The sequence below is a fragment of the Podarcis cretensis genome (assembly GCF_951804945.1).
Source record: "Podarcis cretensis genome assembly, chromosome: 2".
Classification (NCBI taxonomy): Eukaryota; Metazoa; Chordata; class Lepidosauria; order Squamata; family Lacertidae; genus Podarcis; species Podarcis cretensis.
The window spans coordinates 15,721,349-15,747,468 of record NC_137171.1 but is presented as its reverse complement, the minus strand read 5'-3'; the positions used below and the strand labels follow the sequence as shown (position 1 = coordinate 15,747,468).

The window sequence follows — 26,120 nt, the reverse complement described above, 5'->3', positions numbered from 1 at the left end:
GATGAGGAGACCTCACTTCTTTTCCATTTACAGATGCTTATCATGTTCAGTCTTAGGCAATGTTCTAAATGTATGTATACCATGACTGGGGAGGGGATTGTGTTGCAGAGTGGTGATTTATTTGTATAAAAAATAAAGTTGTGTCATGGGGAGAAAAAATAGTATTATTATTCTTGTCCCTTGGATAAACTTTGTGGTGGGTTAATTTTTCTGCAACTGCTATGAACTTTTTTTTTTTACACATAAGACTTTGCTTAGGTTGGCAAAAGTGTTTAATTCTGAAATTGTCTAGTAGTCTGCAACAAGCCTAAATGTTACAAATTCCCTGGAGATAATATCTGTATAATATAATTAAAAATGACATTAATCATTTTCCTGATATTGTTGTCCCAAGACAGAGGGTTATGCAGATTTATGAATTCTACATTAATAAGAAGCCACTCACAGAAGCAGAATTAAAAACCTAGATATAATATGTACAGATAAAGTGATTCCAGGAACACTAAGTCATCATAGCTAAGGGTGGGGGAGATGAATTATGATTAGTGGAAAAAGTGCTTCCCGCAGACCTATTTCGTTAAGAGGTGATATGATACCCATCTTCAAATATCTGAAGGGTTGTCACATGGAAGATGGAGCAAGCTTGCTTTTTGCTGCTCCGGAGGGTAAGACCTAAACCAATGGATTCTAACGACAAGAAAGCAGATTCCAATTGAAGATTAGGAAGAACTTTCTGATAGTAAGAACTGTTTGACAGTGGAATGGACCAACTTGGAACATGGTGGACCCTTCTTTACTGGAGATTCTTAAACAGAGGTTGGTTGTCCATTGTGGTTCCTCCTAACCCTACGGTGCATTGATTCTATGACTCAGCTGCAATGGGAATAAGAGCACCTATCAACTTTAAACATGCTGGAAAATAGTGTAACCAGAATCAGCAGTGTGTGCTTGTCAGTTTATTCCAGTTCCCACACAAACACTTCTCCAGAACACTACCAGGAGGGAAAGATAAAACACACAGAGAGAGAGACAGACAGACAGACAGACTTGGGGCTAGAGAAGCAGTTTTATTCTCACCTAGCTGCAACTCTCAGTAGTTTCCCAATAGTTAATTCCCCACCCCCATAATTCCTCACAAATCCCACCTTGTATGTTGCAAGTAGAATTTTTTGTGGGATCCAGTTTGCAGCCCATGCATGTCTACACATGTTCCCAAGGCTACACTCCTATGCATATCCGAGGGTAATCCCCATTGAACCCAGTAGAACTACTCAGCAGAGATAAATAAGATTGCACTATAAGTCTAGTATCTAGGGAACATCCCATAAAGCTTTTCTCTCTCTCATTCATGTGATTTGTTAAACCGGCGTATGTTACCCAAGTTTCCTTTAGACGAGTCTAGAGACTGCTCTAAATAACATTTTTCCCCAATTTTTTTTATTAGTTTTCCAAATTTATAACACATAAATCCACAAACATGAAAAGAAAACATTAACAAAAACATACAAACAAACGAACATTTATCCTAGCTGTAATAATTCCATTTTTGTTAACATTGTTAGGTGACTTCCTCGAATCCCCCTGGCTGAGTTTCCATCTAAATCATTGTAGCAGTTTTCCAAAACTATTTTTACATAGAATTTACTTGGTTGATTAACATCTTTCTTTCTTTTCATTTTAACAACATAGTATTCTACAACCTCACATATTTGAATCCTAGGCTTATCTGAAACTCGCAAGTAATTCTATTTAAGTTATCTTGACATATTTAGCTAAATAGTCTTTGAATTTCTTCCATTCCTCTTGGTACTCCTCCTCCTTCTGGTCGCGGACTCTTCCCGTCAGGTCAGCTAGCTCCCAAAAGTCCATCATCTTCATCTGCCATTCCTCCACTGTTGGTACTTCTTGTAATTTCCAATTTTTGGCCAACAAAATTCTAACTGAAGTTGTAGCATACAAAAACAATCTAACATCTTTCTTGGGCAGTTCCAAACCTGTTATTCCAAGTAGAAAGGCTTCTGGGTTCTTAATAAATATGTGTAATTCTTGTTTAGATTCCGCTACTTTACTGCGGAATCTAAAACACAATGACACGAAAGGGAACAGTCCAAACATTCATTCCCAAAATACTAGCTAATGAGAGACATAATTCCACAGAATGCCACTGATGTCTCAATTCATATTTATATTTCTAAGTCAATTGTATCTAAGAGAAGATCTTCCTTACATAATACATCATTTAGAGTAGCAAAGCCCACTCTGTCCATACACCAACACAGCCCGGTTCCATGGAATGTGTCAGGCTCAAAACAAGGAAAGATCAGATAGCTCTGTTAGCAAAACTTACTTCTTACAGATGGAGTTGTTTGATATACAGCGATGTGGTAAACATATATATTTTCTGTTCCTCGGCTCAATTTAAAGTTCTAGTTTTGTCTACTAAGCCTTAAATAAATTGTGACTAGGTTATTAGAAAGACTGTCCGCACCCATACGAACTTGCAAAGGTCCTTAGGTCTTTTGTGCAGTGCAACTTGGAAACAGGTTGACAATTTTAAATATTTCATACTGCTAAATCCCTGCCCACCCTAGGATCTCTAAGCTCCAATCTTGGATACAAAAGCCCAAAACCCCCCAAAACCTTCTTATTACTAGCTCCAAGCATGCCACAGTATACAGTAGTACCTCAGGTTAAGTACTTAATTCGTTCCGGAGGTCTGTTCTTAACCTGAAACTGTTCTTAACCTGAAGCACCACTTTAGCTAATGGGGCCTCCTGCTGCTGCCGCTGTGCCACTGCCGCACAATTTCTGTTCTTATCCTGAAGCAAAGTTCTTAACCTGAGGTAATATTTCTGGGTTAGCAGAGTCTGTAACCTGAAGCGTATGTAACCTGAAGCATATGTAACCCGAGGTACCACTGTATTCCCTTACAGCGAATACTTCTGAATGAGTTTCAGAAACGATGATGCTAGAACTGAGAGGCAGCGCTCTAAAGCTCATGTACAGCATGACAACCCTTTCTAGCTTGTATTTGGCAGAGCCGAGGAATGGAATAATCTACTGTTGAATTATCTGAGCAGTGAATTCCACCATCTCTCCAGGACACTAATGCATTCTGGGACTTGTATATAAAGCATGCATGAGCACATAGAACAACAAGTTTCTGTTCCGCGAGGCTTCTTTTTATGCAAATGAGCACCTGATGACATCATGGATTAGAAGCCATAGAATGGCAACTATGACATCAACTACACAAACAGAACCCGTTCATCCCCTAGGGATGAGTTTCTGCCTAACAGCAAGGGGGTGTAATTAAACCGTTTGAAGAATAAGCCTACCACACAACTGAACAACTTGACCCTGTATAAAAAGCTGTCTTGCCTTACTCTGTGCTGCAGCCATGGATTTCCCAAAGGTGGTTGGACTTGCATGGGAAAAGTCCCGCATGGGTCCCGAATCTTCATCATCTTCAGTAAACTCAGGAAATGAAAGTGATAATGATTACGAACGCGATCAGGCCGGTCGCAATGTTGCAACCTACAAAAACGAAGCCGCTATTTCTACCATCGACGAAGTCCCCCCCGCTGTGCAGAATGTGTTGGATAAAATTGAGCTTGCCCAGCTGGAAAGAGCAAAGAAGGTATGTGTTGGAGAGAAAAATAGAGTTTCTGTCCTGGACCAGGGACTGCTGATGGATGAGGGGGGTCAAATATGTGCAGCCTTTCACAATAGGTTTTCAACATGGACTCCTGCTGGCACGTAAAGCACAATTCTGCTCACCCCCCGAGAATTATATTTGAGAAAAGTCAGGAGAAATGGGAGTAATCCCAACTTCTGCAGGTAACTGATTCAAATGAACCAGATTAAGTCCTTCCATTTGCTTGTTTACCAGACCTGCTGTATTTATTGGATGCCTCTCTAGCCCTTGCAATGTGAGATGAAGAGTAAAGGCTCCCATCAGCTATTAAGAACATATGAATAGCATAAGCAGATGTCTCCAGGAAACTCGTAAGCAAGACTTGGAAGGCAATAAGCCTCTTAGGAACATAAGAAGGTGCCTTCTACTGAACCAGGACTTTAGTCCATCTAGCTAAGTATTGGCTACACCAGTCATGGGAAATCTGGGGCCTTTCCAATGCTGTCAGAGCATGACACACATAGTCGCCAATGGGGATTATGGGATTTGCAGTCCAACAACATATGAAGGGCCAAATGTTGCTTCCAAATAGCAGGTATTCATAAGTAAGATGCCATTAAATCTAGACTGTGGTCCCACCTAGCCGTTGTGACTAAAAGGTGCCAATAGGCTTGTCTTCCATGTCTTTTAAAGCTATCCAAGGTATTAATATTGTTATTTCTTGGGCACAAGTCCTCAATTATTGCTTTATCATTATATAATTTTTAGCAAATGTTTCAAACATTTCCACAATAATCTTCATATCAAAGTTACCTTTCTTCAAAAACTGACTTCCCAACCTCACTTCTCCAGTGTTTTTACTCAAGCCTTTTTTTACCTTTTCTTTTTATCTTTATCTATTACACAAAGTTTCTCTGTTACAATTATGTCTTTTTCATTTTTCGTCCTCTGCCTTTAACTCAAACCTTGCCCGCAATTTCATTTGATTATAGTTTTTTTTTAAATAATCCACTAACTTATTTATTAAGACTGATTAATATCTCCATACTGTACCCACTGGGTAGTGTGCTAAAAATAACACATACCATGATAAAATCAGAGTCATAGGAGCCAACTCCTAGGGGCAGAGAGGTCTTCGCACATGCCCCCCCATATAATATTTGAGGGCGCTGGGGACCCCCAATGTTGATGGACATTGTCATTCAAATGGTGTGGGTGCACCATGTCATGTGATCGATTATGCGTGGAGGAGCTTACCTGGGCTTCCCCCATATTTTATTGAAGTTGGCACCCTTGATCAGCGTGAAACATTTACTAACACCACAGGTTCTTAAAGGTCCATTACTGTGTAGCCAGACAAAACAAGGATGTCTTCCTGTAATGGGAAGCATATTCACCCAGTGCTTTTCCAGCTGCATTGGCTCCCGGTGGAGTACAGGGTCAGATTTAAGGTGCTGCTTTTGACCTTTAAAGCCCTTCACGGCCTAGGACCCTCGTACCTAGGCAGAGAGGTCTTCACATGACATGGTGCACCCACACCATTTGAATGACAATGTCCATCAACATTGGGGGTCCCCAGCGCCCTCAAATATTATATGGGGGGGCATGTGCGAAGACCTCTTTGCAGACCCATCCCCTCTGCAGGGAGGTGGGACCGATTCGGATGGTCTGCCCCCGCCACTTAATGGATCCAAATGGTTTCCAGAGAGTGGTAGGGGATGCTTTATCCCATGTTGATGGCCTTTCAGCCGATTCCCTGGTGGCCCGCTGGAATGTGGAGTTAACCAGGGCTATTGACTGTTTGGCTCCGAAGCGCCCTCTCCGATTGCATGGAGCCCAGAGAGCTCCGTGGTTTTCCACGGATCTGAGGGCAATGAAACAATCGTTGAGACGGCTAGAGCGCCGGTGGCGGATAACTCATTCCGAATCTGACCGGACACAGGTTAGAGCTCAACGTCGAGCCTACCAAGTGGCGATAGCGATGGCGAAGAAGACTTTCTTCACTGCCTCTATTGCATCTGCAGAAAACAGCAGCAGGAGACTCTTTCAGGTGGTTCACAATTTAGCGGAACCACCTGTAACATCGGGGCCCAGTACGGGCCATATGTTCTCCTGCAATGATTTTGCAAATTTTTTTGCAGATAAAATTGCTCAGATTCAGGAAGAAGTAGACTCCACCGTGGGAGCAGGGCCGGGGCGGGAGAGTGCTAGAGTCCTGTCTGGTCAAGTTGTGTGGGATCAATTCCAATCTGTTACCTCCGAGGATGTGGACAGGCTGCTTGGACGAGTGAAGCCAACCACCTGTCTCCTGGATCCTTGCCCATCCTGGCTTATAAAAGCTAGCCGGGAAGGACTGGGCGATGGGCTTCGTGGGGTGGTGAATGCTTCCCTCCGTGAGGGAGCCTTCCCAGACCTGCTGAAAGAGGCGGTTATTAAACCACTTCTTAAAAAAAATCTTTAGATGCGGCCACGATGGCTAATTATCGCCCAGTCTCAAACCTTCCATTCTTGGGCAAGGTGATTGAGCGAGTGGTTGCTGAACAACTCCAGGCACGCCTGGAAGAAGCGGACCATTTGGATCCCTTCCAGTCGGGATTCAGGCCTCATCATGGGACTGAAACTGCCTTGGTCGCACTGGTTGATGATCTCCGGCGGGCTAGGGACAAAGGTGAGAGCTGTTTCCTAGTTCTGCTGGATCTCTCAGCGGCGTTTGATACCATCGACCATAACATCCTTCTGGACCGTCTTGAGGGGCTGGGAGCTGGGGGCACTGTTATACAGTGGTTCCGCTCCTTCCTCCTGGGCCGTGTTCAGAAAGTGGTGGTGGGGGATGAGTGTTCAGACCCCTGGGCTCTCACTTGTGGGGTGCCTCAGGGTTCTGTCCTCTCCCCTATGCTTTTCAACATTTACATGCAGCCACTGGGAGAGATCATCAGGAGGTTTGGGCTGGGTGTTCATCAGTATGCAGATGACACCCAGCTCTACCTCTCTTTTAAATCAGAACCAGTGAAGGCGGTGAAGGTCCTGTGTGAGTGTCTGGAAGCGGTTGGAGGATGGATGGCGGCTAACAGATTGAGGTTGAATCCTGACAAGACAGAAGTACTGTTTTTGAGGGACAGGAGGCGGGCAGGTGTGGAGGATTCCCTGGTCCTGAATGGGGTAACTGTGCCCCTGAAGGACCAGGTGCGCAGCCTGGGAGTCATTTTGGACTCACAGCTGTCCATGGAGGCACAGGTCAAATCTGTATCCAGGGCAGCTGTTTACCAGCTCCATCTGGTACGTAGGCTGAGACCCTATCTGCCTGCAGACTGTCTCACCAGAGTGGTACATGCTCTGGTTATCTCCCGCTTGGACTACTGCAATGCGCTCTACGTGGGGCTACCTTTGAAGGTGACCCGGAAACTACAACTAATCCAGAATGCGGCAGCTAGACTGGTGACTGGGAGCGGCCGCCGAGACCATATAACACCGGTCTTGAAAGACCTACATTGGCTCCCAGTACGTTTCCGAGCACAGTTCAAAGTGTTGGTGCTGACCTTTAAAGCCCTAAATGGCCTCGGTCCAGTATACCTGAAGGAGCGTCTCCTCCCCCATCGTTCTGCCCGGACACTGAGGTCCAGCTCCGAGGGCCTTCTGGCGGTTCCCTCACTGCAAAAGGTCAAGTTACAGGGAACCAGGCAGAGGGCCTTCTCGGTAGTGGCGCCCACCCTGTGGAATGCCCTCCCATCAGATGTCAAAGCAATAAACAACTACCTGACATTCAGAAGACATCTGAAGGCAGCCCTGTTCAGGGAAGTTTTTAATATGTGACATTTTAGTGTATTTTTCATCCTTGTTGGAAGCTGCCCAGAGTGGCTGGGGAAACCCAGCCAGATGGGCGGGGTACAAATAAATTATTATTATTATTATTATTATTATTATTATTATTATTATTATTACCTACGGGACCGCCTCTCCCGGTATGCCCCACGGAGAGCCTCAAGGTCCATAAATAGCAACACCCTAGTGGTCCCGGGCCCTAAGGAAGTTAGATTAGCTTCAACCAGAGCCAGGGCCTTTTCAACACTGGCTCCAGCCTGGTGAAACGCTCTGCCTCACGAGACCAGGGCCCTGCAGAATCTGATTTCTTTCCGCAGGGCCTGTAAGACAGAGTTGTTCCGCCTGGCCTTTGGCTTGGAGCCAATTTGATTCCCTCCCTCCCTATCTTTCTTTTTCCTTTCTCCTCCTGTGATGAGGCTGCATTTTAATATTTTAATGTTTCAATATTTTAATGTTGTATTTTAATTTTGTTTTTAAGTTGTAATCATTCAACTTGTTTTTATTATTGCTTGTAAGCCACTCTGAGCCTGGCCTTGGCTTATTATTATTATTATTATTATTATTATTATTATTAATGCTTTCAGCAAATGCTACAAGGATGGCTCAGTCAGGGGCAGGGAAGGAGATACCTAACCAAGACGTGGGCTCCTGAAACGCTTCTGAATATGTCCTGCCCTCACATCCATTGTAATTCTGTGCTTTCAGGATGTTTCTAAGAAGCTGTTTCGCATTCTGGACAATGTGAATCGGGCCTATGAACACTACAAAAAGGATGATGGGCTCGATCCTGAGATTGAAAGGGACTACTACCATTCACAAACCTGGGAAGAGACGAGCCGCCGGGCTCATTTTTTGGATGGAATTGATGACGTGCTAGATGAGAGCATCTTCAAAATACAGGAATTAAAGGCAGTGCTGGATGCGCTAAAATTCTGGCGTTAGTTCCATGGTGCTGGAAATGGGAGGGTATACTGTGGCAAGTGCCATCTTCTAGAACAGGGGTCAGCAAACTTTTTCCGCAGGGGGCCTGTCCACTGTCCCTCAGACCTTGTGGGGGGCCGGACTATATTTTGGGAAAAAATAATAATGAACGAATTCCTATGCCCCACAAATAACCCAGAGATGCATTTTAAATAAAAGGACACATTCTACTCTTGTAAAAACATGCTGATTCCTGGACCGTCCGCGGGCCAGATTTAGAAGGCAATTGGGCTGGATTCGGCCCCTGGGCCTTAGTTTGCCTACCCACGTTCTAGAAATCTAGGAAAGGGTATTGGGGCAAGGAATCTTAAGTCGCTGTCAACACACGTGGGATAGAAAAAAAGTTCATACTGTGTGTGTCTGTATGCCAGCGAAATAACAATGAAACACTCACAATCACGAAGTACAACAAAGGGGGGGAAAGCCGCTGGAGAAACAAGGTTACCAAAAAACAAATGCCCTAAATGCCAAATGTCCCGTGGAATAGTAATGTCTGAACAAGCTACCCAAAACTATAGAACTGCAGTCTTCAAAGATGTCACAATTTTGAATTGGATTAGAGGATAGGCACCCTTAGCTAGTGAAGAGGATGAATACATTCAGTTGACATTAACATGTGAACCAGTTTGCACAAAACATTACATGTACAGCACTGTAGCATTTCTGTCTTTCCAAATTGTCGCTTGTCTGAATTTTGGGATGAAGTTCTACAATCACAAGTGTGTATAAAAATTGGGATCTGCTTATATACCTGTGGGTGACTTGCAGCAAGGTTTTCTAGCTCCCATTTGGTTTATAATAGCAACAACAAAATGGCTTTCCCTCTCCTAAATTGGGCTGTTGAAAATTAAAACTAACCAGGAGTAGACTTTTGTGCGAAAGGGCTATGGGCTTAGTCCACTCCAGTCCTGGCAATTGTACTGAAAACAAATGTACCCAGAGTGACTCAAAGTAGACGGAGAGAAACCCCTGTTATTTAGTTTTAATTGTGTCTTTTGCATTTAGTTCTTGTTGTTAGATCTTGGGGTTCTAGTTTTAAAAGTGGGGGAAGGAATCTGACAAGACCAAAGACTTCCCACGTAAGATGTAGAGTTTTAAAAGTCACAAAAAGAACACTGAACTAGCCCAATAATGGCTACTTAAGCCAGCTGAGGAACACGGGTAGCGCTGTGGGTTAAACCACAGAGCCTAGGACTTGCTGATCACAAAGTCGGTGGTTCGAATCCCCGCGACGGGGTGAGCTCCCGTTGCTCAGTCCCTGCTCCTGCCAACCTAGCAGTTCGAAAGCACATCAAAGTGCAAGTAGATAAATAGGTACCACTCCGGCGGGAAGGTAAATGGCGTTTCCGTGCACTGCCCTGGTTTGCCAGAAGCAGCTTAGTCATGCTGGCCACATGACCCAGAAGCTGTACGCTGGCTCCCTCGGCCAATAAAGCGAGATGAGCGCTGCAACCCCAGAGTCGGTCACGACTGGACCCCTTTACCCTTTACCTTTTAAGCCAGCTGTGACACTCCAGGATTCAGGCAGAGAAGTATTTCTCACCACCAACTTCCTCATCTTTTAAACCAGGACTGAACCTCCTTGGTGCCTTTCTGCATGCAAAGATATGGCTATAGCAGACTGGTTTCCTGAGAAAGCAAGGCCTTGGTGATAGTGTTTAACCAGTTAAATCTCTGTTCATTCTATGGATAAACTGGAGATTGCTTTTAAAAGGACAGCTTCTCATTTTACAGCACGGGTGTTTCCATCTTGACTCACTTTGGGTTTAAACATTATTTCCAGATGAAATGCTGAAAGCGGTTGAACGAGAAGAAAAAGTCATTGCCACTAAAGACATAATTGAAGAGATGGAGGAGAAAATCCAGAATTTTATCAGTGCAATGGACTCAAAGATTCAGCATCTAATCAAACTATTCCGCCCATTTTTAGAAGGGAAAGCTAAGCAGAGACGGAAGTCAGGTACCTAAATGAGATGAATCTGTTAGAGAAAGAGGTTGCATCATCAGGAAGCAGAGGTCTATATTTTTGGGAGATAACTGGGGAATACCAGTTAATCCTGAAGTCCCACATGTGTGGGGAACTACAAAGAAAAAAGCAGCTGATTTTTTTTTTTAAAAAACCAACCCACAGGGTTTGACTTTAGCCAAAGCAGCCCCTAGCAGAACTTAAAACACAGATCTCTGTAGCATTTGTAAGCATGGGAAATAGGTTGTTAGAACTTTAAATATCTGAATATTAAGCACTTACAATTGAGCTCCCCTGCTTCTACCCATCTTGGAGTGAATAGACTACAACTTTGAGTAAGTTTAAATACTTACTTACATCAATCATAGGTCTCACTCATGCACCATTCAGTGCTACAGCAGAAACAGCACAGGCAAGGTATTATTGGTTGCAAAATACAAAAAAACCCCTTCAAGCTTAGAGTATTATTCCTATTATTATTATACTGCCCTACAGCTGCAGGTCTCGGCGGTTCATGGGATAAAATCAGAATATAAAAACACAAAGTACATAAAACAAAAACAGAAACAGTTTGGACTAGGGAGCTCCAGCATCATGCATGATATCAGCTTACATGGTTAAAACGAAGAGAAAGGGAAGGCAGAGGAACAGGAAATTGACAGAGTTGAGGAACCTAGCTGTGTCTCCTCTAGAAATTTACAACTCTGTGGTCCTTAACTCCTTCATTTACCAACTAGCATAGATATGCATTGTTAGGTTTGACTGCAAAAACTTCCACATATGTTTGGCTTGAAAGAAATAAAAGTACCGATAAACCAAACAGCACACCAAAACTCAAGGAACCTGTGTCAGAACCCAGCTGTAAACTCCGTCAACTTGGACAATTAAGCCAGCATCAGAGTTTGCATAGGGTGGAGCAGTTGCTAGGGGTTTTAGTGGGAAAGAGATAAAGACACTTGCAAGGAAGAGCTGCAAGCCTTGTTCATTTTGTGTGTGGCATATTCAGTTTAGGGGTCTCTCTCATCCCCCACTCTCTTGATGGTCTGTGCCAGCTGTGTGCTCCTCTTATCGGTTGACAGAGTTCGGGAGCCTATTTCCAAGGAGATTTTGCTTCCCCAAAATGTCTGTCCATCTACTTTAGATAAACAAATATTTATCTATCTATATATCCTGCTTTTCAATGTCTCAAAGCGACATACAAGTATAAAAAATTTGAATATACAAAATTTGAAACATGAACTTAAATCTCTGAAATTTAAAATGTCAAGAATTTAAACAAGAACACGAGAAACATTAAAACATGGTAGAAAAATATCCATGATGCAAAGGCTTCCTGAAATAAAATGGTTTAAACTAGGCACCTGAAACTCAGCAGAGATGGTGCCTGTCTTCTAGGGGGAGAGAGTTTAGCAGAGCTGGGCCTGCAACACTGAAGGCAGAATGTCTTGTTGACACAAATCATACTTCTGGTTTATTCTGGAGGCCTCAAGTGCCTTATTAAACCATGGTCTCCTTTGATGATCTGATTGCACTCACTTTGGGACAAGAAGAAGAGTTTGGATTTGATATCCCGCTTTATCACTACCCAAAGGAGTCTCAAAGCGGCTAACAATCTCCTTTCCCTTCCTCCCCCACAACAAACACTCTGTGAGGTGAGTGGGGCTAAGAGTCTTCACAGAAGTGTGACTGGCCCAAGGTCACCCAGCAGCTGCATGTGGAGGAGCAGGGAATCGAACCCGGTTCACCAGATTATGAGTCTACTGCTCTTAACCACTACACCACACTGGCTCTCACAAGACTGATTGCAAGTGGCTGTAGCATGTTTGTTACATTTAGGACAGCACACAGAGTTTTATTGGGCTGGATCTACACTCACCTTTTCATTATTAGAACGATACTAGAAATATCGTTCTAAAACATCAAGACAGGAAACGTCTCCTTTGGTTTTCGTTTTGCTTTCTTTCCCCACAGTCTCTCTCCCTGATTTCTGGTTACTCTGCAGTGCCCTCTGGTGTCACATTTCTATAACGCACTATGAACATTAAAGAAAAGAACGTCTTGTAACTATATGGTTACCGGAATCATTCCTTAACTCCTTTTTAACGTTAAAAACCATGAGTGTAGATCCGCCCTTGATTTATAAGGAAGTTCACAGTGTCACTGTGCAACAATTCCTGTTCCAGAGGCACTTTATCACTGGGCTAATTTTACTTTGTGTATACTCTAATGCCTTCTTGTTATCTCTTCGATTATTTCAGGTCACAGAAATGCCATGTTTAAAACATGGAGAGACAAAGTGGCCGATGCGCCCCAGGAAGGGGAGCCTATTACAGCAGAGCGGATGTTGGACGATGACCCTCTTACATTCAGCCGCACTAATGAGCTCAACAACATGATGCAAGAAATGGTAGATTCTCCGACTTTTTTGAAAATAGAGCATCCAGCAGTCAAGTACATTGTAACCATGGTAGCTAACCTAGCTAAGGCCTACAGCCTTCTAGGGAAGCAGTATCGCAGCCTTAAAATCAAGTGTGAAACAGAGAGCGTCTTGGAAAGCAAGAAGCCAGACCCACACGTTGCAACTCTGCAAAGGGAGCTGCGAGCGGCCATGGAGAGGAAAACAGCAATGGAAATTCAGGTCCACACCGTTGAAGAGATGTGCAAGAATCTCATGATTACTAACGAAGCATTGCACAGGGAGCTGCAGGAGGCAAATGAGAGGGTAATGGTGGCACGCCAAGCTACCCTCCGACCTGCTGTAAGTAGGATTCCTGAGAAACCGCCCACAGGGAGTATGAAAGATATGAAGGAAGTCAAGAGTGAGAAAGAAATCAAGATTGAGAAAGAAATTAAGGATGAGAAAGAAATCAAGGGTGAGAAAGAAATCAAGAGTGAGAAAGAAATCAGAGATGAGAGATATATGAAGCTCCACGCTGAGCTTGCAGGAATAAGAAGTGTGAAAGCTGAAGAAAAGGGCACTTATGAGGAGAGTACAAAACTCCACACTGAACTTGCAGAAAGTAGAAGTGTGAAAGTTGAAGAAAAGGGCACTTATGAGGAGAGTACAAAACTCCACACTGAACTTGCAGAAATGATAAGTGTGAAAGTTGAAGAAGGGGGCACATTTGATGAGTCACCCAGGCAGCAGAAACCCACGGTTGAAACCATTGACCCTGACCAGCTGCAAGAAACACCTTCCGATGCAGAAGTACCTCTGACGTTTCTTTCAGTAAGAGCTCGGGACAGCAAAACTGGACTGTCACGACTGACAGTTGTAGGCCCAACGTCCTCAGACCTGTCACAGGCATCCTCTGAGCTATCACAGATATCGTCCGATGAAACGGGAGACACAGAAGCTGCTGGAAAAGAAACAGCAACAGCAGCGCCTAGCAAATTTGCAGGAAAGAAACGGGGGTCAAGGACAGCTGCCTGGAAAAAAATACAAACATCCCTTTTGAAAACGCCGTCACCACAAAAATTGGCTGGCAAAAGCCACCAAGAACCTGAAGGGGAGCAAGCTCCCCAACAGCCAGCTGAAAGCCCTCCCCCTAAGCCCATTCTCAAACGGGTCACCAGGGAGAGTGTCGGTGAAGCGGAAGTCGAAGAATCATCTCAAGAGCCAGCAGAAGGACTCCCAAGCCCCCCAACAAAGCGCAAGTTCTCCATGAAAAAGATGGCAGGGCAATTGGTCAAGAGATGGCAGGGCAATTGGTCAAGGCTGTCAAAGAGAGAAAGGTGGTCAAGTTTGACGACGACGAGCCGACTCAAGAGACTCAAGAGACTGCTCCAGGTGTCCAGAAGGAGGAGGGCGCAGAGGTCCCAGGGGAAAGCTCATCATCACAAGCAGGAGAAGCCGAGGAATCAAGCCATGAGACAGTAGGTAGGCCAAAAGGGAAGAAGCGCCCCAGCAGAAGCGGCCCAGCAGGTGTGCCACAGCCAAAGTGGGCAGAGAAGACAGGAGATGTCATCCGTGGTTTAGGCAAAAAGCTGCAAGAGCTTGCTAGTGATAGAGGTGGTGTGTTAGATGCAGAGGCTCTCAAACGCATTTTTGAGGAATTGGACGCAACCTATCAAGACACGGTGCAGGAAGAGAAGCCCGAAAGTCATGATGACGTTCCTGGAGAAGTGCCTGAAGGCCGTGTCAGTGGTCCGGCAGAGGAGGCTGGAGGCAGCCCCGTAGACCAGGAGGATGCACTATTCACTGTAGAAATCCCCACGTTGCCTTCTGCATTTGTGCAGAAAAGGCAAAGATACTCAATTGTTGAGGAACTCCCTGGACAGGATACAAGCTCTGGGCTGCAAGAATTTCAGGAGGTCATCCTTGCTTGCTTAGATGAGAAGATAGAGAAGTTAAAGAGGAGTCTCTCGGGCAGCTGGAAGCCGTCAGCAAAATCCCAGCTCACACATACACTAACCAAAGAGATCTCTGAGGCAATAGACAGAAAACTGGATGAATGCATCCTGATGAAGCAGAAAGTATCTGCTGGACGGAAGAAACAGAAGTTTGCAAGGAGCACAGAGGGCACAGAGGGTGAGTTGGAAGAGGAAGATGGGAAGGGAATCAAACTTCCATCTTTGTCCTTTAGCAGTCCTGTGGTGTCCCAGGAGTCTTCAAGTAGCTCTTTCAGCTCTGGGATGGAATGGGATCAAGAAATGACAACAGGACAGGCCTCGCCCTTCAAGTCCCAGCGACATCAAAGAAAGAAGAAGGAAGAAGAAGAAGAAGAAGAAGAAGAAAAGGAAAAAGAAAAAGAAAAAGAAGAGCAGAAAGAAGAAGAGTTGCGGAGAGACCAGAAGGAGCCCCAGTTGCAAGTGGAGGAAGAAGACTTGACCAAGGTTTCACATCCCATGGAAGGAGAACAACCTCCAGAACATCAACCTGATGAAGCAGATGTGCAAGCCAGGGTCTCGTGGCAGGAAATGGAAAAGGAATTGGCAAAACAATCTTTTGCAGAAAAACTTAAGCATGCCCAGAAAGGAAAAGGGCCGTGGCGCAAAGAGAGCAAGTCAGATTTGGAAAGTGATAGCTCACGGGACCTCAGCAGAGAAAAGCAGCTTTGGTACTTGCAAATCCAGGAGCAGCTGCAAGAGGAGAAGCAGCGGCTGCATGAAGAACAGGCCCGGCTGCAGGAGGAACGCCACAGGCTGCAAGAGGAACAAGAATACCAGCTGCATTGGCAGGAGATGTGCGAGGGGCAGCGGCAGCAGTGGGAGCGGGAGAAGGAGCAGCAGAAGGAGCAGGAGCGCATGTGGCAGGCACAGGCCGAGCACTGGCAGCTCCTGCAGCAGAAGAATGAGGAGCAGGAGCAATTCTGGGCCAGGCAGCGGGAGCAGCAGAAGGAGCAGCAGGACCTGTTGCAGAAGGCGGTTGAGCAGCTGCAGCTGGAGAAAAGGGAGCTGCTGGCACTGCGAGGGAAGCAAGCAGAGGAGCAGTGGCGCTGGAGCCAGCTGAAGGAGCGGCACGAGAAGCAGCAGCTCCTCTGGCAAGAGGAGGACATGGAGCAGGAGAGGAAGAGGAGCCAGTGGCAGGAGCAGCTGCAGCTGCAGGAGCAGCGGATGGAGGCCCTGCGGCAAGAGCAGCAGGAGCAGGAGGAGAAGAACTTGCGGTGGCTGCAGGAGCAGAAGGAGAAGCAGGAGGAGATGGAGCACCTTTGGGAGATGCGCTGGAAGCAGCAGTTGCTCCGCTGGCGCCATCAGATGCAGATGCAGAGGCTGCAAGTCCAGAAAGTGAAGATGAAGCAGCAGCAGATGCAGAAGGAAGAAAAGGCCTTGCTTCCCAAGCTGAAAGTGGTGGAAGGTGCAATTCTGGATCAATTTTCCAAGCGATATAAGATTGCTTCCCCCCGTAAAGAAAGGCGATATGCTTCTCCTAGCCCCCTGCTAAGCCCCGTGCCTAGTTCACAGTTTGACGAGGATACCTATGAGCTGGAATCCACTTGGTTCCCCAGGCTGTTCACCAAAGCGGAGGAGTTTGCTGCACCCGGCACCACAGAGAAGCGCTACTGGATAAACGTAGAAGCTCAGAGGAGAAACCTGGAAGTGTTGGGCGAAGCTGTCCGGAAGGCTGGCATCTCCCCAGAACTCTACACCCTCACCAAAGGGATAATCAAGCAAGCATTGCACAGCAATGTGGAAAGGCTGGCTTTGCTCTTCCGGAAATACATCGCCTTCCGCCATCTCCTGCAGGTCAGGTAAGACTAAAAATCTTAATGTGAAGCTACTGGGAACCTTAGCATTGGCACACAGTGTGGTGACAGCGCATTGCCCCCAGACTATATTTAAAGAGCACGACAGAAAACAAGTTGAACTAGTCATCCGTCTATGGACAGTTGGAAGGATGTGCTGTTGTCACATGTATATAATTTTAAGAACAATCTAAAAATATATATGTTGAATAGTGGAAAAGATGGACAAAGGACACAGCTCTGTTGGATTCACAGCTCTTTATTGCAGCAGTTAGAACTGCTCCTGGAATCAGACTGACTGCAGCCTAGCTGGCTGCTTTATATAATACTAAGAAACAGTAACAACTCACAACTAGCTAACCAATCAGGAGCGACAGTTTTCAATCCTTCATTTACATACTGGTGGCCCTGAGTGAGAACTGCCACTAATCTTAATACTTAACACCATATATATTTCATTATAGTTTTACCAAACTGTTACCATACACTCGAGGAGGACATGGAGCAAGGCCAAGGTGGGCTAAGGCCTGGGGAGAAGAGGTGTGGCCTGGGAGAAGTCCTAGGACACTTCCGGACTGTCACTGTTTTGGGGTGGGATTCAACCACAAAAAAGTAAAATCGGTTTGTACGACTACAGTTGATTGGGAGGTTTTGCAAACCCGCCTTCCAAAAAGTTCAGGTGTTTGGGCTAAGGAAAGTTGCAGGAAAATATACTGGAGACTGGGGGTGTGTGGGGTGGGATAACACTTGTTTTGATGCAATGTCATCTAACTTCCCCGAAAATAATAAGAATGAGGTAAAAGTAAAGGACTTCTGGACTGTTAAGTCCAGTCAAAGGCAACTATGGGTGCGGCGCTCATCTCGCTTTTCAGGCTAAGGGAGCCGGTGTTTGTCCACAGATAGCTTTCTGGGTCATGTGGCCCTTGAAGCTGACTCAGAAACTCCAGCGGGTGAAGAATGCCGCGGCGAGACTCCTCGCCGCAGGATCACATTCATTCAGTGCTTTACCAGCTGCACTGGCTCCCGGTGAAGTACAGGGTCAGGTTTAAGGTGCTGGTTTTGACCTTTAAAGCCCTATGTGGCCTAGGACCCTCGTACCTACAGGACCGCCTTTCCTGGTATGCCCCGTGGAGGACCTTAAGGTCCATAAATAAGAACACTTTGGAAGTCCCAAGCCCCAAGGAGGTTAGATTGGCCTCAACTAGGGCCAGGGCCTTTTCAGTTCTGGCCCCGGCCTGGTGGAATGCCCTATCGCAGGAGATCAGGGCCCTGTGGGATTTGACATCTTTCCACAGGGCCTGCAAGATGGAGCTGTTCTGCCTGGCCTTTGGGCTGGACTCAGTCTAACCCCCCTCTCATTTTTTTTTTTTTATGGAACCCCTTATATGGGATTTTTTATATAAATTTCCCCTCGGCTCTTTTTGCTGGCCCATGTAGGACCAGCATGGATAGCTGGCCCTGGTGAATATTTGATGTTTTCTCCCCTTATGGCTTCGATCTATGGGCTACCACTAAAACGAGGCTGCATTTTAAACTGTATTCTAACTTATATTTTAATCAACTTTGTTTGGTTTTTTTTAAAAAATGTTTTTACTGTATTTATATTCAGTGTTAGGTGCCCTGAGCCCCGTCTTTGCTGGGGAGGGCAGGGTATAAATAGAAATTTATTATTATTATTATTATTAAACCGCTTCTGGCACATGGAGGACTGTGACGAGTGCCAGAGCACACGGAGACGCCGTTTACCTACCCGCCACAGTGGTACCTATTTATCTACTTGCACTGGCATGCTTTCAAACTGCTAGGTTGGCAGGAGCTGGGACAGAGCAATGGGAGCTCACCCCATTGCGGGGATTCGAACCCCCAAGAGGCTCAGTGGTTTAGACCACAGCGCCACCCGCTCTCTTTAATAAGAATGAATGCTTATTAAACAGCCAGCATTATATCATCTCCTTGCAGCCCAATCAGGATGAATGTTCAATAGCCAGGTCATCCATAAGTGGTTCCAAATGCCAGGTAGAGAGGCTGGGAGTACCAGAATGGGCTCTCAGGCTAAGGACTAAGCTGCTGGGCTTTCTTTGTACTAAAGGAAAGAGTTATCCACATTTATATTCCTCCTGCCCTGTATTTACAGAGAAACCTTACTTATTCGGTTGGAGGCTGCCAAAGAAGCCAAGGACGGTGTTAGAATGCAGGTTTTGTACAAGATGGTAGACAAGCTAGATGCTCATCAGAAAAGAGTTATGGGGCACTGGACTGTTAAACAGATGATGGCAGAGAAGCAGCGTCGGCGCTGCCTTCAAAGGATGATTGCCTTGTTTGCTCAGGTGAGCCTAGGAGAATGAAGGGTTCACAACTCAGAGCTGGTGTTTTACTTTCACCCCATGTCAGGATGAGTTTCTCTTACTGTCTTTTTACATTTCAGTCTTTACAGAGAGAGGCTATAGAACCCAGCCTCTTGGATAATGGCATTGTCCTCAATGAATCTCCACCCCCCCCCCCATCTCTCCCACTTCCTCACTTATCATCATCACCTGCTCTATGGGTGCTGCTACGTACCCTCTGTCTTTGAGCTCTTTGCTCTCCTACTTTTAAGGCCCGCCGTGTTCCAGGAAATGGAGGGTCTGGAATGCTTCCTAATGACAATGTGTCAGCTGGGTGTTCTGGCTCTCCCATGATTCCCCAGCTTTCCCTCATCTGCATCTGAGCTTCAACCTCCCTCAACCCCTTGTTGTAAATCTATACTGTCTTCCTCTTCCTCTTATTTGGAAGGGTCAGGCTGGGAAGGCGGTCTCCACCATTTCTCCTCTGCCTAGTCCCTGACACCCCGAGGATGATTACCCCCATAGTAAATTTCCTATCCCTTGTGAGCAACTCACTGCATGAATTGTGAGTTTCGCCACCCAATCTGCATCAGCAGCAGACAGTGGCAGCAGGGGTAAGGATACTCACTGTTTGGTGATGGCTCCCACTCACAGGGGGGCGGGGAGTTTCTGCTTTGTGATACAGTCACAGTGGGCTTGGGAAACTCACTATGTATATGCCGGAAAATCAGTGTCTATAGTTTTGGCATGGGGAATTGCTCTTCTGTGCACACCAACTTTCCACTAAAAGTCACGGGGGGGGGGAAGTATACCTCCTTGGTGAGTGCTTGAGCCCACAGTTCAGTCTTTGGTCTGAAACAAATCTTATTCTCTATCCCACATATAAGGAGAAAGGTAGGGCTGAGTGCTATATTGATATATCATCCAAAACTGGTTTGAAATCCATATCGTGATATTGGTTTCATAGTTTTCGACCTGGTAATATATCACAAATCATGGTGGGTGGGTGGGTGTGCTATGCAGAAATCACAATGTGGGGGAAACCATGAAGCCAGCTAATGCTTCTCTCAATTCCTGCAGCCCCTGTTAAGTCTACCAGCTTAACTCTCCCCTGCCTCCTGCAGTGGGCAGCGAATCACAAGAGCAGACGCAGGCAAAAATCATGATGCAGGAAAAACCGTGAAGCCAGTCAATCCCTCTGCATAGCTCCATCCTTATTTCAGGCATCGTGGTATATCATGATGTTTAGCTGGTGATATATCACGATGTTAAAAACTGTGGGAATGTCCAGGGATGCAGGAGAGGATATATTGTCTGATTATAGCCTTTCCAACTTGTGTTAACAAGTTCACAATTGAGCAGAGTAACATTCCCGTTTTTAAACTTGCAGCAGATGCATTTGCTCAGGCTCGCTAAAGCTTCTATAATAACCATTCTGGTATTTTCCTCTTATTCCCTCATAAAAGATAAGGCACGACACAGTCTTCTATAAAAGTATAAAAAGGTTTACTCACACATCATTCTGTTTACAATAGGATCCCAGAAGGCAGACTTAGCTTAGAAAAGTAACATATACAGTGGTACCTCAGGATGTGAATGGGATCCATTCCGGAGCCCCATTCATATCCCGAACGGAACGCAAGACAGGGCAGTGCGTCTGCGGGTCACATTTCGCTGCTTCCGAGCATGCGTGTGACATCATTTTGAGCGTCTGCGCATGCGCGAGCGGCAAAACCCGGAAGTAATGCGCTCCATTATTTTTGGGTTGCTACGGAGCACAACTGGAACGCGCTCAGCCCGAAGCACATTCGAGGTATGACTGTACCTAGAAACTATCTCATAAGAAGGCAGTCCCTTTGTCCTCTCTTGGCTAAGCCAAGAGAGCATCTTTGGCTAAGCAGATGTTGCTTCTTTGATGGATGTAGTCAAAAAGAGAGAGATGGCTGCCCTGTCCTGTGCTTTTGTCGTTACCTGCGCAGGTGAGGCCATGCCCACCTCTAGTCACATGCAGAGGAAGTCTGTCCCAGCCCAGAAGAAAACAGGTAGTTTACCTGCTGGCTGGACAAACATTCCTCCCCATGTGTAAACATGTTCACTCTAGGAATGTTGTACTTGACTGCTCTTGTGTTTCACATCCCACAAAAACCGGGGACAAGAAAATAGCAGAGCTTTGTTTGGCTGTCTCGTATTTTGAGCAACATTAGTAAGATGGCTTCTGTCTCTCAATCTTCCCTTTGCCCCATTCCTCCTGCATGGTAGATCCTTCCCTGAACCTTTCTCTGCATCAGGCAAACTGACTGCTCTTTCTCTCTGCACAGCTCCGCTTGAGCGCCAAACTCCAGCTTACCAACCCATGCCCCTTGTTGATCAAAGCAGGAGATAGAACAAAGAGGGAAAGCATACACGTGCCCAACATTGGACCTGTCTTCCTGAAGCCCAGAACCCACCCAAGCCCCCTGGTTTGTGCAAAGAAACAACAAGATTTAACATTTTCAGCTACAATCAGGTACAGTATAATAGGTTCTTGGAGGGAGCTCCCATGAGGTTGCAGTCTTTGTGGCCCGATTCAATTTTGCGCTAGCGTAAGGGCAAGAATAGGGGCGCGGGTGATGCTGTGGGTTAAACCACAGAGCCTAGGGCTTGCCGATCAGAAGGTCGGCGGTTCGAATCCCCGCGACGGGGTGAGCTCCCGTTGCTCGGTCCCTGCTCCTGCCAACCTAGCAGTTCGAAAGCACGTCAAAGTGCAAGTAGCACTTCCCACTCCAGCGGGAAGGTAAATGGCATTTCCGTGCGCTGCTCTGGTTCGCCAGAAGTGGCTTAGTCATGCTGGCCACATGACTTGGAAGCTGTACGCCGGCTCCCTCGGCCAGTAAAGCGAGATGAGCGCAGCAACCCCAGAGTCGGTCACGACTGGACCTAATGGTCAGGGGTCTCTTTACCTTTACCTTTAAGGGCGAGAATAAAGATTGAAAATGAAAACCGAAAACTGAATATGAGAATCCACACAACTATTGCTCTAGCAGGAAACTGGTTGTGCAACATGAAGTATCGGGGCTACAGCAATGTGTTGCATGACCAGCCACGGAAAACATGCTTTCTTCCTGAACCTTCTCATGCAGAAGCCATTCCTCCAGTGCAGCTACTATACCGCTAGGGGATTTTAACATACCACTCCATGGTATTCCTCCCTATGTCAGGAAACCTAAGTATTACTTCTTAGAAGAAGGAGTATTTTTAAAATTACACTCTATTCAATGTCAAAATAGCTCATCATCTTGGCTCAGGGCAAATATCCAACAGATAATGACCATTCAAATCCATGTAAAACTAATGTTCTATGAATACAAAAGAAAGAGAATCAGAATCCCTCTCTGAAGCCTCTTTAAAAAAAGGGACATCTTTTACTTTAAAAAACAAAACAAAACCAATTTTTGGAAGGCAATAGAGAGCTTCACAGAGGAGGGTCTCCTAATCTCAGCATCCATCAGCTGCTTCTTCAGATCTCGATCAAACAACTAGCGCACTGGACTGTTTGGGCTTACTGAGATCCAAATCACTCATTACACCACACATGAAATGGTAGCCCAACAGCTATTTCAGGACAGGAAAAGTTGGACAACCAGGACAGAAAAACAGCAGAAGATCATCCCTTGATCATTACTTCCCAATGGTTTTTCTTCTCTTCAGAGTGTTAGTTGCACATTAGAAATATAAGGATTGGATTGGCACTTTTCTTTAAGATAGTGGCTTACTTCAAAGCCTTTTCTTTCTTTGATGTATAATGGCATTCCTCCTCTTAATAGGGAGCAAAGCGGTGAACAGATAGAATCACTGTGGAAGACGGATATCACGGAATTTAGTATCCCCCTTGGACCCAAAGAGCCTGTGTCTCTGATGTGGTCTGAGGCATGCGGCTTTCCGGATATCCCTAGACTTTTGGAACTAGACATTTCCTCCATTAGGAAGCAACCCTTACGAAATATCAAGACTCGGTAAGTGGCCCTCCGTTATTTGAATTTCTATTCTTCCGTCTAGCAGAATGATAAAAGAAGACCAGCTGCATAATTCATTGTAATTTTCTAGCGTTTTCATACAGTGCAAAAGGAGTCAATGTCACTTCTTTGGTTTCATGCATCTAAGAACATAAGAAGAGCCGACTGGATGAGGCCAATGGCTCCTCTAATTCACCATTCTGTTCTCAGAGTGGCCACCCAGATGCCTGTGGGAAATCTGTGTGTTCACATATTAGGAGAAATACATCGCTAGGAAACACAATTAGGAGATGAAGAGGCGTGAGAGGATACTACCATATTTTTCCGTGTATAAGACAAGGTTATTTTCTATTTTAAAAATTCGTCAGAAATTTGGGGGTCATCTTATACACGAAACATGGGCATCCAGGGAGATTTTTATTTTATTTTAAGGTAATGTCCAGGATTTTGGCTTGGGCGGGTTGGAGTGTGCGTTCAGTGGGGCCATTGGGGGTTGTGGCAATCACCCCCCAAAAGGGTCGACAACTTGTCGCTGTCGCCGATTGTGCGGATTTTCACTTCTACTTTAGGGTTTTGGCAACCCTAAGATATTGTTTTCTTAATTTTTGGTTCCAAAAAATAGGGGTCGTCTTATACATGGGTGCATCCTATACACAGAAAAATACGGTATTTCCTGTCATTCTGTCAGAAGTGCAACTGAGGCAAGAGACATTTTAGTGCCTGAGACAGAAGTTTAAAATAAAAGGTAAAGGTACCCCTGCCCGTACGGGCCAGTCTTGACAGACTCTGGGGTTGTGCGCCCATCTCACTTAAGAGGCCGAGGGCCAGTGCTGTCCGGAGACACTTCCGGGTCACGTGGCCAGCGTGACAAAGCTGCATCTGGCGAGCCAGCGCAGCACACGGAAACGCCGTTTACCTTCCCGCCAGTAAGCGGTCCCTATTTATCTACTTGCACCCGGGGGTGCTTTCAAACTGCTAGGTTGGCAGACGCTGGGACCGAGCAACGGGAGCGCACCCCGCCGCAGGGATTCGAACCGCCGACCTTTCGATCGGCAAGCTCTAGGCGCTGAGGCTTTTACCCACAGCGCCACCTGCGTCCCGCGAAGTTTAAAATATTATTGGGTAAAAATATAATAATAAACTAAATTACTGACATTATGCTGCTTTTTAATAGGTTTAGTAAAAAAAAAAATAATCCTTTAATAACCTCCCATCTGAGGCAAGCTGCCCTGCTCTGCCTGTAGGGAGGTCTAATTCTAGCATATCAAAGTGCAAGTAGATAAATAGGTACTGCGCCGGCAGAAAGGTAAACAGTGTTTCCGTGCGCTGCTCTGGTTCGCCAGAAGCAGCTTAGTCATGCTGGCCACATGACCAGGAAGCTGTATGCTGGCTCCCTCGGCCAAGAAAGCGAGATGAGCGCCGCAACCCCAGAGTCGTCCGCGACTGGATCTAACGGTCAGCCGTCCCTTTACCTTTACCAACTGTTTTAGAAGGCTTCCGAGTGGCATGATACACTTCTCTACAAGTTGTTTGACTCCATTTCTCATCAGCCCAGGCCATTGGCCTTGCTGGCTGGGAATGATGGGAGTTGTAGTATAATAATAATAATAATAATAATAATAATAATAATAATAATAACAACAACAATGGTGGGCACCATGTTGGGAAGTCTGTAATTACACACAAACACACACCATAGGCTAACAGTCTGGCTAAATATGTGAATTATTTTCATTGCTGTTTCAGACAGGTTTTATAGTATTCACAGAATATAATTAGTATCAGTATGAATGCCACATTTCAATTATCAACACAAAATATCAAATAAATGTATCCAAAGCTTAGGTCACCCCCACATCTGAAAGGCAGCAGACTGAAATGCTGCTTTTATTAAAAGAATAAACAAAATATAAGGTCCACAACCAGATTTATTGAGAAGGAATGAGAACAAGCAGCTAGAGACATCACTTCTTGTATGGACTTAGTCAGACAAAAGCCAAAAATTTGGATAGAGAAAGGGTTGTGTAAGGAGGGGTTTAGCCCCCTTTTCTCAGTTTCCAGCACTTTTTGAAGCGACCTGGTGACTGGTATATAACATCACTTTTTGACAACCATGCCCCGAAAATAAAGGAGTATTTGATAACATATAAAGTGTCTGAGCTAGTTATGGTACTTCGTAGAATAGTCTACAGGGGTCACTGTTGAGCAGCACAAAGTTATTATGACTCTGTGTTCAGCTCCATTCTGCACTCTTGTTTTCCCATATATATTTCCCCCAAACAAACGATGCGAGGTAAGCCAAGAACAAATGCCGGTTACCGTTTGAAATAAATTAAACCACAAACCCAGGTTCGGATGTAATGCTAAACCAAACAATATGAGCAAAAGTAGCAAGAGAGGAATGAAATACCCACAACTTTAAAAGTATGTTACAATTCAGCAACTAGCAGTCCCAAACTATCAGCAAATATTAATCTCAAACAATCAGGGTCCCATGAACATCTAAACAACTAAACTAAATATAGTTTATTGAACCATGGTTTAAAGTGATATGTGAATAAGGCCTACAGTGTTTTCGATGTTTTTCAACTTAGCTCAAATTGATACCAATTTCATTCCTTTTCTTAAAGGCATTGCTACATTTTTAAAGCTGCCTCTGAAACAGAGAAATTTTCTTAGTCTTCGGTGCAAAGTTAGCTGCATCTAATATGATGAAATAGATAATATTTTATATTATCCATTAACTGTTGTTTTTCTCTCTTGTAGAATTCAGACCATTCCCAGGTGGAAGTTATCTGGATATAATTTTATGCATTTGTAATTTAGATAGTAATTCATTCAGAGTGTCAGTGTGTAATTTAATCCAATATGTAATATATCTATAACACAGGTTGACTGGGAGCACATTTATTCTAGATCTGAGGTATGAATGTGTGATCTGGTGTTGTTAGTCACTAAAGGGGTGAAATTGGGAGTCCTGCAAGTCATGCTTGATTCTTTACAAGTGGGTACAAGTGGGACTGTTGGTGAGGAAAAGGACAATTTTGAGCCAGGACACCTAGCTAAACTTTACATGCAAAACATCATGTTTGAAACATATATAGCAAAACTCCAGCGGCTGCTTCTGTTACAGAAAATGTGTTTCAGGGGGTGGCATTTTTAGGGGGAAAGTAGTAAGTGGACTCGTAGGGTTGCCATATGTCCTCTTTTTCCAGG

At 45.1% G+C, this 26,120-nt stretch overlaps 1 protein-coding gene across 1 annotated transcript; it reads left to right on the top strand.

Moving 5' to 3' along the window:
• Positions 1 to 3,267: 3,267 nt before the first annotated feature.
• LOC307210504 (uncharacterized protein) lies at positions 3,268 to 25,794 on the top strand. The gene is given in 9 exon segments (XM_079966446.1): positions 3,268 to 3,640; positions 8,162 to 8,393; positions 10,221 to 10,397; positions 12,662 to 14,095; positions 14,098 to 16,594; positions 18,723 to 18,915; positions 21,231 to 21,418; positions 22,716 to 22,904; positions 25,671 to 25,794. Coding segments are annotated over 9 exon segments (5,205 nt in total). The 5' UTR covers positions 3,268 to 3,400; the 3' UTR covers positions 25,726 to 25,794.
• The last annotated feature ends 326 nt before the right edge of the window (positions 25,795 to 26,120 follow it).